At 38.7% G+C, this 17,973-nt stretch overlaps 1 protein-coding gene across 1 annotated transcript in view; it reads right to left on the bottom strand.

The window, feature by feature from the left end:
• LOC136864437 (forkhead box protein P1) overlaps positions 1-17,973 on the bottom strand; it is a 711,481-nt gene that overhangs the window by 515,477 nt on the left and 178,031 nt on the right. The window contains exon 2 of the mRNA XM_067141428.2: positions 16,180-16,299. Coding sequence (XP_066997529.2) covers positions 16,180-16,290 — 111 coding nt within the window. The 5' untranslated portion in view covers positions 16,291-16,299. The remainder of the gene's footprint in view (positions 1-16,179; positions 16,300-17,973) is intronic.

Genomic DNA, 17,973 nt, shown 5'->3' with positions numbered 1-17,973 from the left:
TAATAATAATAATAATAATAATAATAATAATAATAATAATAATGATGATGAATAAATAACTTTCTTCATTTTATTCCAGGTATTTCTAGGGACACTGAAACTATTCTGGCCTGGGGTTGAAGGACGGATGCCCTTCCTGTGGCATGTGATCTTTCAGGTGAAAATTCTAAATTTGGATCCACCATGATGAGAGCCTCGGCCATCCAGGTGGAAATGAATCACCTAAGTCACTACGCTATTCACTCCCCACAATAATAATAATAATAATAATAATAATAATAATAATAATAATAATAATAATAATAGTAATAATAATAATACCTTTCTTCACCGAGATCGATAGCTGCAGTCGCTTAAGTGTGGCCAATATCGAGTAGGCTAGTCGGGAGATAGTGGACTCGAGCCCCACTGTCGGCAACCATGAAGATGGTTTTTCGTGGTTTCCCATTTTCACACCATGCAAATGCTGGGGCTGTGCCTTAATTAAAACCACGGCCACCCTCCCACTCCTAGAACTTTCCTGTCTCATCGTCGCCTTAAGACCTACCACTGTCGTTGTGATGTTAAGCAACTTGTAAAACTTTCTTCAGTTTATCCCAGGTATTTCTGAGATCAATGGAACCACCTTGGCCTGGGGTTGAAGGACGGGTGCTTTTCCTGTTACATGTGACTTTTCAGGTGGAAATTTCAACCCTGGATCCACTGGGGCTAAAATCTCGACCGTCCATGTGAAAACACATACGGTAAACTAAGTTACTCCGATTATCACGCTCCGCAATAATAAAAATATGCCGTGATGAGTGGTTAAGGCAGTAGAGCAATGGCTTTTTGAGTCCAAGCTCGCGGGTTCAGATCATTCCGGTGGTAGTTGACGTTGTTCAAATACGCCATCTTTGGTAGATTTATCAGCACTTAAAGGAACAGTGGGAGCAAAATTCTAGGCCATCGACGTCTTCGAAAACCGTAAAAGAAGTTCGTGGGTCGTAAAACAAATAATATTCAATAATAATAAACAAGTCGACCTTACGTTACGGAATCAAATACAGGTACATTCGATCGGCATTTAATGGTACTGATATATGACAAGCTTGTTTTATTAAAATAATAATATAGGCCTATTTGTTATTATTAGAGGTTGGCTGCGTAGTGGAAATAATTCAGGGCTCACCTTCCAACTCAAGGGATCGAATCACGATTCTGTTGGATGGCATTTAGACTAATAACAACAGTGCCTAAATGCGAGAAACCTGTGTCGGCAGATTTAGTGACATATTAAAGAACCATATTCAAGAGCAAAACTCCGGAACTCTGGAGTCAGTTAGCAAAGAGACAAAGTTAAACACGTCTCATTGAACTATTATTATTATTATTATTATTATTATTATTATTATTATTATTATTATTATTATGTCCGACTCGTTGGCTGAATGGTCAGCGTACTGGCCTTCGGTTCAGAGGGTCCCGGGTTCGATTCCCGGCCGGGTCGGGGATTTTAACCTTAATTGGTTAATTCCAATGGCCCGGGGGCTGGGTGTTTGTGCTGTCCCCAACATCCCTGCAACTCACACACCACACATAACACTATCCTCCACCACAATAACACGCAGTTACCTACAAATGGCAGATGCCGCCCACCCTCATCGGAGGGTCTGCCTTACAAGGGCTGCACTCGGCTAGAAATAGCCACACGAAATTATTATTATTATTATTATTATTATTATTATTATTATTATTATTATTATTATTATTATTATTATTATTATTGACTGTGTAGCTTTATTGAACAGTAATGATTAAATAACTTGTGCTTCCGCACAAGATGAAAGCAGGCATACCAACTTTATCAGTTCAACAAATTCAGCAATATGGTAATTCAAAATACTGTGTTATGAAAAGCGATTTTAGGTCCAGCTCTTTAGCTGAATGGTAAGAGTACTAGTTCTCAGTTCAGAGGGCCCCGGGTTCGATTACCGGCCGGCTCGGGATTTTAACTCCATGTGATAAATTCCTCTTCGTCCTAATACATTTACATACAGCACATCACACTACACACCACCACAGAAACACGCAACAGTGAATACATCCCTCCACATATGGTTCGCACCAGGAAGGGCATTCGGCCGTAAAACTGGGCAAAATCCCATAAGTACCGAAATTTATGTATTATACGCTTACAGCTGATAGGTTACCTGCCTTACCGATAGGTCATCGAGGTTCTTGTCGATAGATGTAGGCTAAAAGAATTCCAGTGAAATAAAATTTCACAATCCACATTTCTCAAGATCGTTAATAAGTGATTACATATTAAACCATCTCTATATTTGAAATACTAGGCTGATTTTTGTTACAGCGAGTTTGAGAGAACTACTGAACCGATTGACATCGTAAAGCATTCTGACGAAAGCTCTTGGCCAGTATATTTCAGAGTGTCTTTAAGAGCATAATCATTTCTTACCTTATATCCTTATAATATATTATTAATCTGATTGGCCAAAGCGCTCGCTAGTACTTCAAGGCCACCCGGTGTTCCACTGCTGGCCATGTGGGTGAAGGGAATTCTAAAGGGCGCACACGCATGCGCCGTCTGACGTCTCCTCGCTGTGGTCTACATAACTGAGCGGGGTTTTCTCGATAGGTTTTCACGTACAGTACAGTTTTCGGATTCGCTTAGCTGATTGGTGACAGTCCGAATGACAGCTGAAATCGTGCACATCATATCTAGAGCGCGACGTGTAAATACATGCCGTTATCACTTAGTTAGTTATATTATTTGAAAGGATCAACTACTTCCCAGACAATCTGGGCTGCCAAAAAGCCAAAGTTTCACGCAAAACAAAATTATGTAAAAAGTAAAACTGTAAATTAAACACACAACAATAACCCTGAATCAACAAAATATTTTGTAAGAATCGAGTGAGTAGCAGAGCGGTTTTAGTCACGTAGCTGTCAGCTTGCATTCGGGAGAGAGAGTGGGTTCTAGTCTCACTATCGGCAGCTCTGAAGGTGGTTTTCCTTGGTCCTATTTTCGAACCAGGAAAATTCTTGGTACTGTACCTTAATTAATACGGTCGCTTCCTGCCCACTGCCAGCCGTTTCCTATCCTGTCGTCGTCGTAGACCTATCTGTGTCGGTGCGACATAAAACAAATTGTAATAGAAGAAAGGTTCGTAAAATATCATTCATCGTCACTATAAAGGCATCTACAAAAATTCACTTCATACATAATTAACAGGTAACAGCCTACACATCGTAAAGAAAACGTTCCAATAAGTACCCAGGCAGCACATAGAGCAATTTTATATCAAGACAAGTTATCTGACCTATTTATAATGAATGCAGCGGAGCAGCAAGGGTCCTCTAGTTATTTTTATTACGTTATTGTGTTTTACGTTCCACTAACAATTTTTACGGTTTTCAGAGACTCCGAGGTGCGGCAATTTTGTCCTGTAGGAGTTCTTTAGCATGCTGGTAAGCCTAAATCTACCGAAACAAGGCTGATGTATTTCGGCACCTTCAAATACCACCGGAATGAATCAGGATCAAACCCGCCAGACTGGACTTAGAAGTGCAGCGCTCTACCATCAGAGTTCCACAGACCGGCACTATTATTATTATTATTATGTCCGGCTCCATAGCTAAATGGTTAGCGTGCTGGCCTTTGGTCACAGGGGTCTCGGGTTCGATTCCCGGCAGGGTCGGGAATTTTAACCATCATTGGTTAATTTCACTGGCACTGGGGCTGGGTGTATGTGTCGTCTTCATCATCATTTCATCCTCATCACGACGCGCAGGTCACCTACGGGTGTCAAATCGAAAGACCTGCACCTGGCGAGCCGAACATGTCCTTGGACACTCCCTGCACTAAAAGCCATACGCCATTTCATTTTCATTATTATTATTATTATTATTATTATTATTATTATTATTAAGCCAACCCCGCGGTGTATAGGTAGCATGCCTACCTCTTACCTGGAGGGCCGGGTTCGATTACCGGTCATGTCAGGAATTTGAGGCGTACCTAGACTTGAGGATATGTTCAAGTTCCATTCAGGTATGTGATTATAATTGGGGAGGCACCTGACTGTGAGATGGTGACCCCGGTCTAGAATAAAAAGAATAACGGCTGAGAGGATTCGTCGCACTGACCATGCGCCACCTCGTAACTTGTAGATCTTCGGGCTGAGTAGCGGTCGCTTGGTAGACCAAGGCCCATCAGGGCTGTGTGGCTATGGTGTTTGTTTTTGTATTATTATTATTTTACAAGTTGCTCAACGTCGCACCGACATAGCTAAGACTCATGGCGACGATGGGACAGGAAAAGGTTAGGAGTGGGGAGGAAACGGCCGTGGCCTTTAATTAAGGTGTGAAAATGGGAAACGACAGAAAACCATCTTCAGGGGGCTGCCGATAGTGGGGTTCAAACCCACTATTTCCCTAATACTGGACACTGGGTGCACTTAAGCGACTGCAGCTGTCAGGCTGCGTATTATTATTATTATTATTATTATTATTATTATTATTAGACTATTATTATTATTATTATTCTTTCGAATGGGCCAACAGAGGACCACGTGCCAATTTCAATTCCTTCTTCTTTGTTCTTTCCTTTTCTTCCAGTACGCTTTCATCTGTTCACTATGTTTCTTCTTCTTCTTCCTCTTCTTCTTCTTCTTCTTATTATTATTATTATTTAGACGTTGTTATGTTCGTCCGACTCTTTGGCTGAATCGTCAGCGTTGAGACCTTCGGTTCAGAGGGTCCTGGGTTCGGTTCCCGGCCGGGTCGGAGATTTTCATCGCGTCTGATTAATTCTTCTGGCTCGGGGACTTGGTTTTAGTGTTTTTCCCAACACTCTCCTCTTCATATTCAGACAATATACCAACCACCACAGAAACATGCAACAGTAAATAGGCTACATCCCTCCACAGAGGTTTGGCGCTATGATGGGCATCCAGACGTAAAACAGAGCCAAGTCCACATGTGTGATACAGTTCGCACCCGCGACACCACAGGTGTGGGAAAAGCGGTAGAAGAAGAATAAGAAGAAGTTATGTTCATAAATTAGCAGTCCATGTACTTAATAAATGTCAGTTCGTGAATAGTGAATAATAAACTAACAGTCTATACACTTAATACATAACAGTTCGTGAACAGCGGAAAATAAATGAGCGGTCCGTATACAGTGCGTGAACAGCGTGCAATGATGTAAGTGTTCCGTGGCTTCCCATTTTTACACAAGGTAATTGCTGAGGCTGTACCTTAATTAAGGCCACAGCCGATTCCTTCCCACTCTAAGGCCTTTCCTATCCCATCGTTGCCATAAGACCTCTCTGTGTCGGTGCGACGTAAATCAAATTGTAGAACAAATTTTTAAAAAATGTAACTGTCCGTGTAATATATCAGTTTATGAGCAGCAGTCAATGAACTAGCGATCCATATATATATATAAAATAAGAGTGTTGTCTGTACATTGCTCAGAATTTGAAAATAATTGTATTTCTGTATCGAACATGTCCACAGTAACAAGAAAATGCAGTTTTTACTTTTCCGTAATTTCTGTCTGTCTGTCTGTCTGTCTATCTGTATGTATGTACACGCATCACGAGAAAACGGCTGAAGAGAATTTAATAAAAATCGGTATGTAAAGTCGGGGGGTGAGCCGCTACAATCTAGGTTATAGATCATTTTATTCACGCTGAGTGAAATGGTAGTTTAGGAGAAGGCCTAAAATTCAATTCTCAAATATTTATGTTATTAGTGGTCATATCGATAAATACTACATAACTAAAGTTATATAGAATTAAATTTCTGATCATTTACGTCTTATGCATTTTTACCGTACCGGCTATGATAACATAGATATTCATGAATTTGGATTTTTGTTGCTAAGTCCATATCAACGCCGAGCCCCGACAAAACTGGTAAACATAATTCAATGAAAATCGGTATATAGAGTCGGGGAATAAGAAACTACAGTTTAAGCTATAAACAATGTTATTCACCCTGGGTGAAATGGTAGTTTAGGGGAAGGAACCTAAAATTTTATTTTTAAATACGTATGTTCTTGGTCCTATGGAAAAGTACTGCATAACAAAAGTTATAGAGAATACAATTTCCGATCGTTTATGTTTTATTCAGTTTTAGCGTACCGACTATGATAAGAGTGGTATTTCAGAACCGGAAGACAACTAATAATGTGAAGGCCTACAATATCGAAAAAGCATTACGTTAATCAACAATAACATTACACTGACCGTTGTTTGTTGTAATGTTCTTTGTCTCTTATGCTGACATTCAACTCCGATAGATGGGATTACTGTTGCGTACCGAGTATAACAGCCTAACTGAATATTGACGGGAAATAGCTGAGGAGTTAGATAACTTTCTTCTTTAGCATACCATTCCTCTGGTTCATACATTTTTTGATACTGCTGGTACGTAACACACTGGTTCATCATAGTATGCCAGCTATTCGATACCTACTCTGACGCGCTGTTTTGAATGACCAGTGTGCGCACTTAAGTCAGAGGCTCAGTTAGTAGTAGTAGTGGTATGAACTAGTCTAGAATTTCAATTTAGGCCTATTCCAAATTATAGTACCACAATTCACTAAATAACTCAAAATTCCACCCTGAAAAGAGCAATTTCTTAAGAAATGCTTCTTCCTTTTCACTTTTATTAAATCTATATTAATTTTATTCCAAATTAGCAGCGAAGATGTGGTTTCTTCTCTGGCTTGGAGGTAAAATTGCCTCCACGTCAGATAGTTCTTTCCCCCGCCAGTGTAGTAATTTGAGATTTTCCGACTCATCGAGCACTCCCAGGAAACAGATAAGTAAACGGGCATAGTTTTTTCCCTGGGACTATCCACTATTTGAAACCCCCCTCCCGCCCCCCCCGCCCCCCCCCCCCCGCCGAGAAAAGGACAAAGATTGTTCACGGATCACGGATGTCTGCGTCTTGGTCATTCCAGCTCTGTAGCTTTGGACTGTTAGTTCGGCAGCATAGTACTGTTCGTTAAAAGTGAGAAAATGTGTGGTTTCTCATTTGATCGAGTATTTCATATGAAAGCATTGCTTTTAATCGCACCATTCCTACTGACGTCACTGCAATGACCCATGTTCATTTCAGTTGGGAAAAACACTAAAAGAGTCTTTCTGAGAATCTATAAAGGCAGGCAGAGAGTGAGTGTCTGTCATTATAATGAAAACTCCCCAACCTGATCGTGACTGACGGTAGGCAAGCCGGCCTACCATTACAATGAAAATTCCCTAACCCAGACGTTATATGAGAAAAGACGTTGGTGACTTCCCCGTCGTGTTTCTAGGACAACGTTAAGAGTTATGTAAGTTAATACAATCTTGCTCACGTTTACACTACCTAACCTAGAATTCTGTATGAAATTTAGAATTCCGTAGCGAAGCACGGGTACATCAGCTAGTATATATATATATAAAATAAGAGTTTTGTCTGTACATTGCTCATCAGAATTTTAGAAAAATGGTATTTCTGTATCAGTCGTGTCCACAGTAACAAGGACATGCACTTTTTAATTTTCCGTAATGTCTGTCTGTCTGTCTGTCTGTCTGTCTGTCTGTCTGTCTGTCTGTCTGTCTGTCTGTCTGTCTGTCTGTCTGTCTGTCTGTCTGTCTGTCTGTCTGTCTGTCTGTCTGTCTGTACACGCATCACGAGGAAAGGGCTGAAGAGAATTTAATGATAATCGGTATATAAAGTCGGGGAATAAGTCGCTATAATCTAGGCCATAAATAATTTTATTCACGCTGAGTGAAATGGTAGTTTAGGGGAAGGCCTAAAATTTAATTCTCAAATATGTATATTATTAGTGGTCCTATCTTAATGAAAATCGGTACGCAAAGTCATGGAATAAATCGCTATAATCTAGGCCATAAATAATTTTATTCACGCTGAGTGAAATGGTACTTTAGGGGAAGGCCGAAAATTTAATTCTCAAATATTTGTGTTATTAGTGGTCGTATCGATAAATACTACATACCGAAAGTTATATAGCATTACTTTTCCGATCATTTATATCTTACACATTGTTACCGTACCGGCTAAGACCACAGAGATATTCATGAATTTGGAATTTTTTTACAAGGCCGTTTCACCGCCAAGTCACTAGAAAATGGCAAACAGAATTTAATTAAAATCGGTATGTAAAGTCGAAGAATAAGGAACTACAGTCTTCGCTGTAAGTAACGTTATAAGACACCCTAATATCACAGAGTCGAAAGAAAACTAAATGTGAAAGCTCATAAAATTGATCAACAATAACATTACATTGACCACTGTTTGTTGTGATGTGCGTTGTGTCTTCTGTTGCCACTCATATATGATAGATAGGATTACTGCTGTGTACCCAGTATTTTAAAAAATGCTTCACGTTACACCGACACAGATAGGTCTTATGGCGACGATTGGGATAGGAAAGGGCTAGGAGTTGAAGGATGCAGCCTTGGCCTTAATTAAGGTAGGCCCTACATAACAGCATTTGCCTGGTGTGAAAATGGGAAACCAAGGAATACCATCTTCACGGCTGCCGACAGTGTGGTTCGAATCCACTATCTCCCGGATGCAAGCTCACAGCTGCGCACCCCTAACCACACGGCCAACTCGCCCGGGCGTACCGAGTGTAACAGCCTGCTTGAATATTGGCGGGAAGTAGCTGGGGAGTTAGATAACTTTCTTCTTTATGTATCATTCCTCTGATTCATACATTTTCTGATACTACTGGTACGTAACATACTGGTTCATCCTGGTCATTCCAGCTCTGAAAATCTTGGACTGTTACATCAGCATCGTGGTACTGTTCGTTAAAAGTGAGAAAATGTGAGGTTTTAAATTTGATCAAGTATTGTATGAGACAACATTGCTTTTAATCGCTTCATTCCTACTTATGTTTTTGTAATTGTGTGTCTTGACTTCACTTAGGAAAACCACAGAGTCAGTCTTTCTGAGACTCCCGTAGCGAAGCACGGATACATCAGCTAGTACTTAATAAATATCAGCTCGTGAACAACAGCACAACTTGCGCTCATACACGCAACATATAAAACAGTTCCTGAGTAGAATAACATTAGTTAGGCCTATTTGTACACTTCAAGAATATATGTTCACGGAAGTCAGATAGAATAATTTTTATATATCTAACGAATATCAATGCATGGAGAGATGATAATAAAATTAACTGACCATGTCCTCATTACACCTGCGAAAATCTGTCGTCTAAGATTCAAATCTTGCGAACAATTTCAAAGAATTATTGTCGCTCTTGATGATATACAGCCTATGTAGTGCGGGTCAGTATTAACCGCACATTGTCACATAGCGGTCCGGCTCGTTGGCCGAATGGTCAGCGTACTGGCCTTCGGTTCAGAGGGTCCCGGTTCGATTCCCGGCCGGGTCGGGGATTTTAACCTTAGTTGGTTAATTCCAATGGCTCGGGGGCTGGGTGTGTGTGGCGTATTCAACATTACAAACCATCCTAGGTAGGACCCTCATCTTCACAGACATGCAGGTCGCCTAATAGGCCGTCTACAAGGCTATACGCCATTATTATTATTATTATTATTATTATCATTATCGCATAGCAGTTTTCGCAGGCGCAACGACGAGATAATAATCTTCCCGAATATCGGTTCGGGTAGTGTTAGCTATCACGATACTACTGTTATCCTTGTCACTATTACCCTGAGAAGAAGAGCTTATGACCTTTTCTACATGCCACTGAGACGAGTGCGGACTGTTTCGTCTTTAAGGAAGGTAAATGGCATCACCTGACCACAAGATAGAACATGATTATTGATACGTAAACCTCATTATTGAAATTTTTCCTGTCAGAGCGTTAGTTCAGTATTCGGAAATAGCTCGCAAGAGAGTAAAATTAATTCCACGTCAACCCGTAGGTCTTGTGGCTTATGATCACAATAACAGTCATCTAAAACTCCAAACTTCCTTCGTTTTAATGTATATGATAGGTTAAATAATAATAATAATAATAATAATAATAATAATAATAATAATAATAATAATAATAATAATAATAATAGGCCGAACAACAACAATTGTAACTAATTATATAAACTCTGTAATCCTACTTCCACAGCACTGTGAATACTGAACCGACCCCTTTACTGTCGGATGTAGCCTAACACGAGTGGATATGAGAGTGGAAGTTGGATGATCCAACAGCGATTTTCCAAGGTTAACTCAAGGCTATACTTTTACGGCTTGCCTGAAAAATACCAGGATAACACAGAAATCTCGAGGCAGTTTTCCCTATTCAGCCAAAGGAATTTCTATCACACATATTGTCAACACATGTTGTGAAATAGGTTTCACACACACACACACACACACACACACACACACACACACACACAAGGAACAATAAAACTGAAAGTATGCCACAGTTATAATCATTACAATGTTAGCCGTAGCATCCATTCACGATCTGTAAATCGGATGTTGGTATTCTCTAAACTCTGAAGGAAGGGTGGCAAGAGAATAAACGACTTTAGTTAACAAAGTTCCTTATCCAGTATTAGTTTGAATAACAATGCTATGTGCTTATGGACTATCTTAAGCAGACGTCAGTCTGCCGGGCTGAGTGGCTCAGACGGTTAAGGCGCTGGCCTTCTGACCAAACTTGGCAGGTTCGATCCTGGCTCAGCCCGGTGGTATTTGAAGGTGCTCAAATACGCCAGCCTCGTGTCGGTAAATTTACTGGCACGTAAAAGAACTCCTGCGGGACTAAATTCCGGCACCTCGGCGTCTCCGAAAACCGTAAAAGAGTAGTTAGTGGGACGTAAAACAAATAACATTATTATTATTAAGAGACGTCAGAGGCTGAAAAGGTGCCGTGGAAAGAGTTGTTTAACACACAAGTAAATTTACTGACACGGGTTTCCAATTTAACCTTTGAATGTCCACCGACAGCGCCTGGATTCGGCCATGAAGCCTTGAAAACTGAAAGTGATCTTCTAAACAACTGCGCTAAGGGCTGGTTGCATTGTATGCGTAAGATAATGCTATCTACGTTCTTTGTCCGACTCGTTGGCTGAATGGTCAGCGTACTGGCCTTCGGTTCAGAGGGTCCCGGGTTCGATTCCCGGCCGGGTCGGGGATTTTAACCTTCATTGGTTAATTCCAATGGCCCGGGGGCTGGGTGTTTGTGCTGTCCCCAACATCCCTGCAACTCACACACCACACGTAACACTATCCTCCACCACAATAATACGCAGTTACCTACACATGGCAGATGCCGCCCACCCTCATCGGAGGGTCTGCCTTACAAGGGCTGCACTCGGCTAGAAATAGCCACACGAAATTAAAAAAAATCTACGTTCTTTTAAGCTTGAACAAACCTTCACTGCAGAGTTTCTCTGACCCCCGTGTTGTGTGTGGCCATTCGTCCTGGTTCGCACAATTTAAGACGCAATGAGAGCTGTGGTGGCATTGTTTTCCGATTCGAAATAGAGAGTCCACGATATCGTATTAGAATTCTCTCATTCTGACTAAAATATGAAATGTTGGTCTATGTTTTACTGCAAATGCGCATGGGCGTGAGATTGAATGCAAGATGGAACTGAGAGAAAACAAGTTAACTTCAATTTTACTGACTTCTTTGAATATGCAAGATAATCCGAATGCCGGTGCCGCCTGGGGGTTTACTATGCAGATAGGGAACACGTGAGAACTGATATCAATGTCGTTTTTAACATTCCTCTTTTTACGTATTTTAAGAATAAACTTTAACACCGTATGGGTCTATAACTAGTAATTGTCCTATATTAACTGTTTCATGTAACCTTATTTCAATGCCATGCATGACATATCAATCTGTTACAAACAGTATCTTCAATATCTAGCTCATTAAAACAGGGTTTCAAAGGAAAATGATAACTAGGCGAGGACGAGAAATTGAGAAGAAAGCAGTCATGGTCAATGAGGAAGGCACCATTCTATCATTTGGTTGAATATGAAATGAAAAGACGTGTGAAATATTTTATGAATCACATCTATCTATCTTTCAAGCCTACGGATAATGGCAACCGTGATAAGGGCCTAAAAGCTCTTAACTAAGCCGGTTCTGAAGAATTATTTAAAAAACAATTTGAAAATTTGAAATTAAATTTCGAGGATTTTTTTGAAGTATGAGAACCCTCTCCACTTACATATTAAAAATAGGATAACACGATTTGTTCGGAGAGCGCTAATAATGGTAGTACCTATCGTCTTGAAGGAAGTAATGTTCTTCACGCTGTGAACAGGAAATGAGGTATTCGAATAACAGTAAGATGAAGTATGTAATTTTAATACGCAGTAGAATGTGAATGCAAACTCCTCGAAGTCTATATTATGAAGTCATCAGCACCAGATATGAAAGGGCTTGGTACGAGAGCGGCGCAGCCACCTTTAAATCCCTTGCATGCTTTTGAACACCGCAACATTTTAAGCATCCCACACCTTCACCATTCTGTACTTGACTCATGAGATCGATGGCCTAGTTTAGTAGTACCTTCGGTGGGATTAGTAATCGCGACCGTCACGATTATTGCCACGCCAGCACCCTGCGAGACTCTCCGCGAGCAAATGGAAAGGTTACAGGCATCATAACGCCAGTTTGTCTGTAGTTGAATCACTGTAGAATCGGCATCGAAACGATCGATTTACGCTGTGAGTGTGCATAACTAAAACCCGCCTTCTACCTATAAGGCTTATACTTTGCAGCACGAAGCTATTTTCCTGCTCAAATGAAGGGAGATGGCTGGTTCTGTGAAACGTAATCACATCTTCTAAGTGGCAATAAGGGAAATCACTTCCTGAATACTTGATGAATATACATAAAATATAAGAAATGTACATTAATTTAGTTTCATTACATTTTTTAACGTAATGTACGTTAACCTACTTGGGAATTCGAAAGACGAGGTTAAAAATTATATACTTCCTACGTAAAGAATGATTAATATGGCTTTGCATTTCTGACCGAACAGCAGTGTTGTTTCTAAACTGGTTCACCTCGAGTGATGCTATTCATTTAGAGCTGAAAATGACTTTGGCACTTGAATGTACAATATCCAGTTTCATCCTGGCATTGTTATATTAAATAGTTTCTGAAAATTTTCCCTTATATATATTTGTGAAAATAAATGGATATGGTTCAGATTTCAATGGAAAATGGATTAGAACAGCGATTAATAATAATAATAATAATAATAATAATAATAATAATAATAATAATAATAATAATAATAATAGTGGTAGGATTGTTTGTGTAGATTAGTTGTATAAATTAGCGCAGACGCGTGGTCTCCAACAAGACGAGACTGAAGGCTCAATACAGTAGCTACCTTACATGAAGCATCACCTTGTGGCATGACAGGGGAATGTAACACAGTCGCTAATGGGCTTACACGATCCCATGCTCTGAGTTGACTCAAGCCTTGAAGGCTACACCAATTGCGTTTACATGAAATTATAACTAGAGTTCTTGGATGATACCCGCCTAAATATTAACTTCTTCATTCCAGGGGTTATTACTACTGTGAAAAGAGACGTTAAGGATTATAGCCTACATAAAACAGAAAAATGTGAGAGATTTAATGATTATATAAAGACTGGTTCAAGAAATGACAACATGAATACGATAACACGGAACTGGTACAGCACTAAATTATTTTAAAACAACAGAACCAATTCAGAACCAAAAGTCAAGTTCAAATGAATACTGGCCTCAATTTGAATTCGCTATAGAATGAGTTAAAGGGTAATACAGACCACAGTTAACAACCAATCGAAATTATGGTGACAATGTATGTGAATAGCAGACAGCCATGCATCTCCTAAAGTGTATTTTTGACACAGCGGAACGAAACATTTCCTCCGTATCACGTCCGGAGTAGGGAAGAATTCCAAATTTGGCTCTTATAGTTTGAAGGTAAAATTTTCGTCCTCTTAAACTTCATCAAGGTAAACATAAATGATATTAAAGATGTAACTTATATAGCTGAATTTACTAGCCTCAACATTAACTACATCAAGATTAATTTACATTGTTGCTGGTGGTTCAACAGACTTCATTCTGTGTAAGGCACTATTTGATTAAATCCTGTTAATCTTATTCCTACAACACTTGCAGTATTTACACTACCGTGTTCATTTATTTTCATTTTTATATGATTATTAGGCTATATTTTAATTATTATTATTATTATTATTATTATTATTATTATTATTATTATTATTATTATTATTATTATTATTATTATTAGTGTGAAGCTCTTCGTAATATGTCATCCTAGATTACCAACACGTGAGAGAGAGGGGCAGAGAAGGAGATAAAGTGTGAGTGGCGGAGAAATTCACTTCAAACGTATAAGTTGTTCAAACGTAAATGATTTTTGGACTTATTACGCGACTGTATTCAGACATAAGAAACAGTAAGTCACCTATAGTACTACGTGGAACCCGAACTACTGAGGCGTGACTTTCCATCTAGAAAAATCTCATCTCTATCCGACGGCGATTAGAACCACGACCGCCTTGATGAGAGCCTAGCGACAAAATCACTCAGATATCGACTGCTTTCTTGAACGAATACTAAAGATGATGCTTTAGTGTCATTTAAGTCTTCGTAAAGAAAGCAAGTCTTAGATGCATACACCATGAGGAATGAGCATGCATCGTTACGAGTAAATTATATAGTCTGTGTGTGAATTACATTACGAATTAATCTTACCACATTAATAGTTTGACTGACGACACGTACATTCATTCAAAAAATGAGCGCATGTTACTGTATAAAGTTCCCCGCAGGTACAATTTTCTAACAAACAACCGAAATTACAGATATGCCGTAATATTTGTTGTGTGTGTCCATAGGGTTGGTATCCGCACGAGAGACGAATTATATTATGACAGTAATTAAAATAATTCTGGTAAAATTAATGCGAGGAACATAAAATACGATGCGCTCAATCTTTCTTTGAGCGACTATGCATCTGAGTTTAAAACAGCTCCTATGTCATGTATGAGTTTATTATTATTATTCAAATCATATTTTTTTTAAATTCCAAGTTTTTATTATTTTACTGTAATGTGGTTAAGTGCAAGACGAGACCATGAGTCCTAACTTCGCCACTATTAAAGAAATGTATATAAATAAATAAATAAATAAATAAATAAATAAATAAATAAATAAATAAATAAATAAATAAATAAATAAATAAATAAATAAATAAATGTTTTGTTAGAATGCATGGAGTTTCAGGATTAAAATTTGAGGAAAATTCCTAGCATAAAATATAATTATTTACTGATAGATAACCTAAAGTTAAAAGTAATACAAAGACATTTTATTCCCCAATATATCCGGGCATTATCAAGGGTATTTTTAACGGATATTTTCCCTCCCCACTTTCCTTCATGACTCCTATCAAGGCTATTATAATCATTTCTTTACGGCTTTGCTCTTAGAATTTTAGTACACAAACAGTATATAAAAAATGACAGACCAATGGGCTGAAATAATAAACTGTATATTGATTGAATAAAGTAGCTTTCCGATACATTTACAGGATAAGTTAGGCTACATTCTTCATTAACAAGTTCAGATTATATCTATAATTTTCCAAAGCTTTCTTGTAAGAATGTTTGCTAAGAGACATATGATGGATATACGTGCAATTAACTACGACAAACAATCTTAGTGTATCAATACAATCTATGAGAAGCAGGACGATTCTCCTTCTCAAAATTTAGAACTACATCAGTGACAAAACTCGGCCGATCACCATGATAAAAGGTGCGGCTTTTTACAAACCTGCACTCCCGACCAGGCACTGAAGAACAAAATGCTTCTAACTGAAGCAACAGCACAATAACGACCGGAAGAATAACTGCTATTGGGAAGTAACAAATTTAGGAGAAATGTTGCCCTGGATAAACTTAACAGGAGAGATCAGAAAACAGTTCAAGAATATTCTTCTTTGATATTTATAAACTTACAGGCTATCCATTGGAGAAAGAAACCTCAAACTCAATTGGACCATTTCGAGTGATACGGATGGCATAGCTTTTGTGTTACTAGTTACACGTTGTAAATCTAGAGGAATTTCACATGTAAACTTTTCACAATACTAATGTTAAACTTACCTGCTCTTGGTCATCATATTCTAAATTTCCATTGGGCGTTGTAGCTGCTGAAGGTCGTTGGGAGGTCGATAGATTAATGGCGCCGTCTCCGTCAGTCTCATGGTCCATCATACCCTCATCCTGAAAACAGAGCGGGGGTTAATATGGTAATAAAATCAGGAGGACTTGATGTAATTTTAATAATGAAATATTTTCCAAGTCTTATTCAAAATCTCACTAAGGACAGGACGTTGGATTTATCACTTCAGTCCTCAGACATCATTTTGACACAATGAATATTTCCATAAAGTGACAGAAGGGTGCTGGGGACCTCCAGTATCATATGCTGAACTGTATAAACATCCTCCTTTGTCTGGATTTAGTCCTGAGATTTCATACAAGATATGCTTCCCAGAAATAAGAGATACTGTATTTATTTATGACTGAATATTTAATCATAGATTCTGAACACTCTTTGGCATTGATAGCTTAGAAAAAATATCCCAGATTTCTTCTAGGAACAGAAACGTTAACAAAGGTCATCAAGTGACCTGAAATTAAAGAACTCAAATTAGTCTCCATTCTGATACAGAACGTGTCGACATTCAACTGGTTTTAAGATAATATATCCATGTAAATTACCCATTTTCGCGTGGATGGGCCTGTGTGTATGTGCGCAATCCCTACTATCGTAAGACCAAATATTTCGAAGAATTGTATTAGTTGTTATCGTGGTTTCATGTGTCATAGGAAATTGTAATTCAGCCTGTGGTAACATCTACCTGATAAACCCTATGATATACTGTACATAAATAACTTCAAATGCACTTTAGTATGTTCAAACTTAAAGTCACCAACACTAATAATATTTACTGAAATCCTCCGTATAATCGCGGTAGCTAGCACGGCTCGAAACTATGACTAATACCACATATTCATAAAATACTAAAATACCTCAAAATTCTTAGCGTTTCTGTGGCGTTTACTCGAAGTACGTTTTAACGAGGAACTCGTGACATATTCTATAACGAAGATAACATCTCAACCTTTTCCTGCAGTGCCAACGTCAATAGCACAGTCGATTAGTTGTTGCTTTTTTGTTCCCAAAATAGCGGATTCGATTTCAGCTGAAATCGGCGAATTGTGAGAGAGTTTACGTGTGACAATTCTGTGTTTATTGCTTCCAGCACGTTTTAGAACCCTAGCGGAACAAAATTCCGGCACCCTATTGTGTTTAAAAGTATATAGCAATTCAAGGGACGTTAAACAAGTAACATTGTTATTACTATCATCAACCAGCAGTTACAATGGTAAACCATAGAAATATATTTTAAACATAGTTTACAGTTAGATTCGAACCCACCTGTCTCGTATGTCCATAAAATTTCACTTGCACTGTATTCCGAAATATCCTGGTCAGTTTTACGATATCACAAGCAGTCTGAACATTTCTATTGACAATAAGAAATATTAGATGAACCAAAACTATGCGCTGATTCCTGATCCATTTGTATACATAATTTAATGTACATATCTGAACTAGTAATGGCAAGGGTGGTGTTTACACAACAGAGTACATGAGTGTGAATTTACTCTACAACACACAGGAAAAAAGCGGCTTGAATTTCAACGGCTCATTGCATTTAATAAATAGGACTGGTCCCTCATATTCAATACGGGAAGTGGAGGGGTCGTTTAATCGTTTTGATCCTAGTCTTTCATTCTGGTGGGTGTCAATGTTTTCCAGGAGATATTTTCACTTGCAGATGCACGTGGTACCAAGAGAGACATCAGATTTTCAATCTTTTAGTCAGA

This window comes from Anabrus simplex, chromosome 2 (assembly GCF_040414725.1).
Source record: "Anabrus simplex isolate iqAnaSimp1 chromosome 2, ASM4041472v1, whole genome shotgun sequence".
Lineage (NCBI taxonomy): Eukaryota > Metazoa > Arthropoda > Insecta > Orthoptera > Tettigoniidae > Anabrus > Anabrus simplex.
This window is presented reverse-complemented; position numbering and strand designations above follow the sequence as displayed.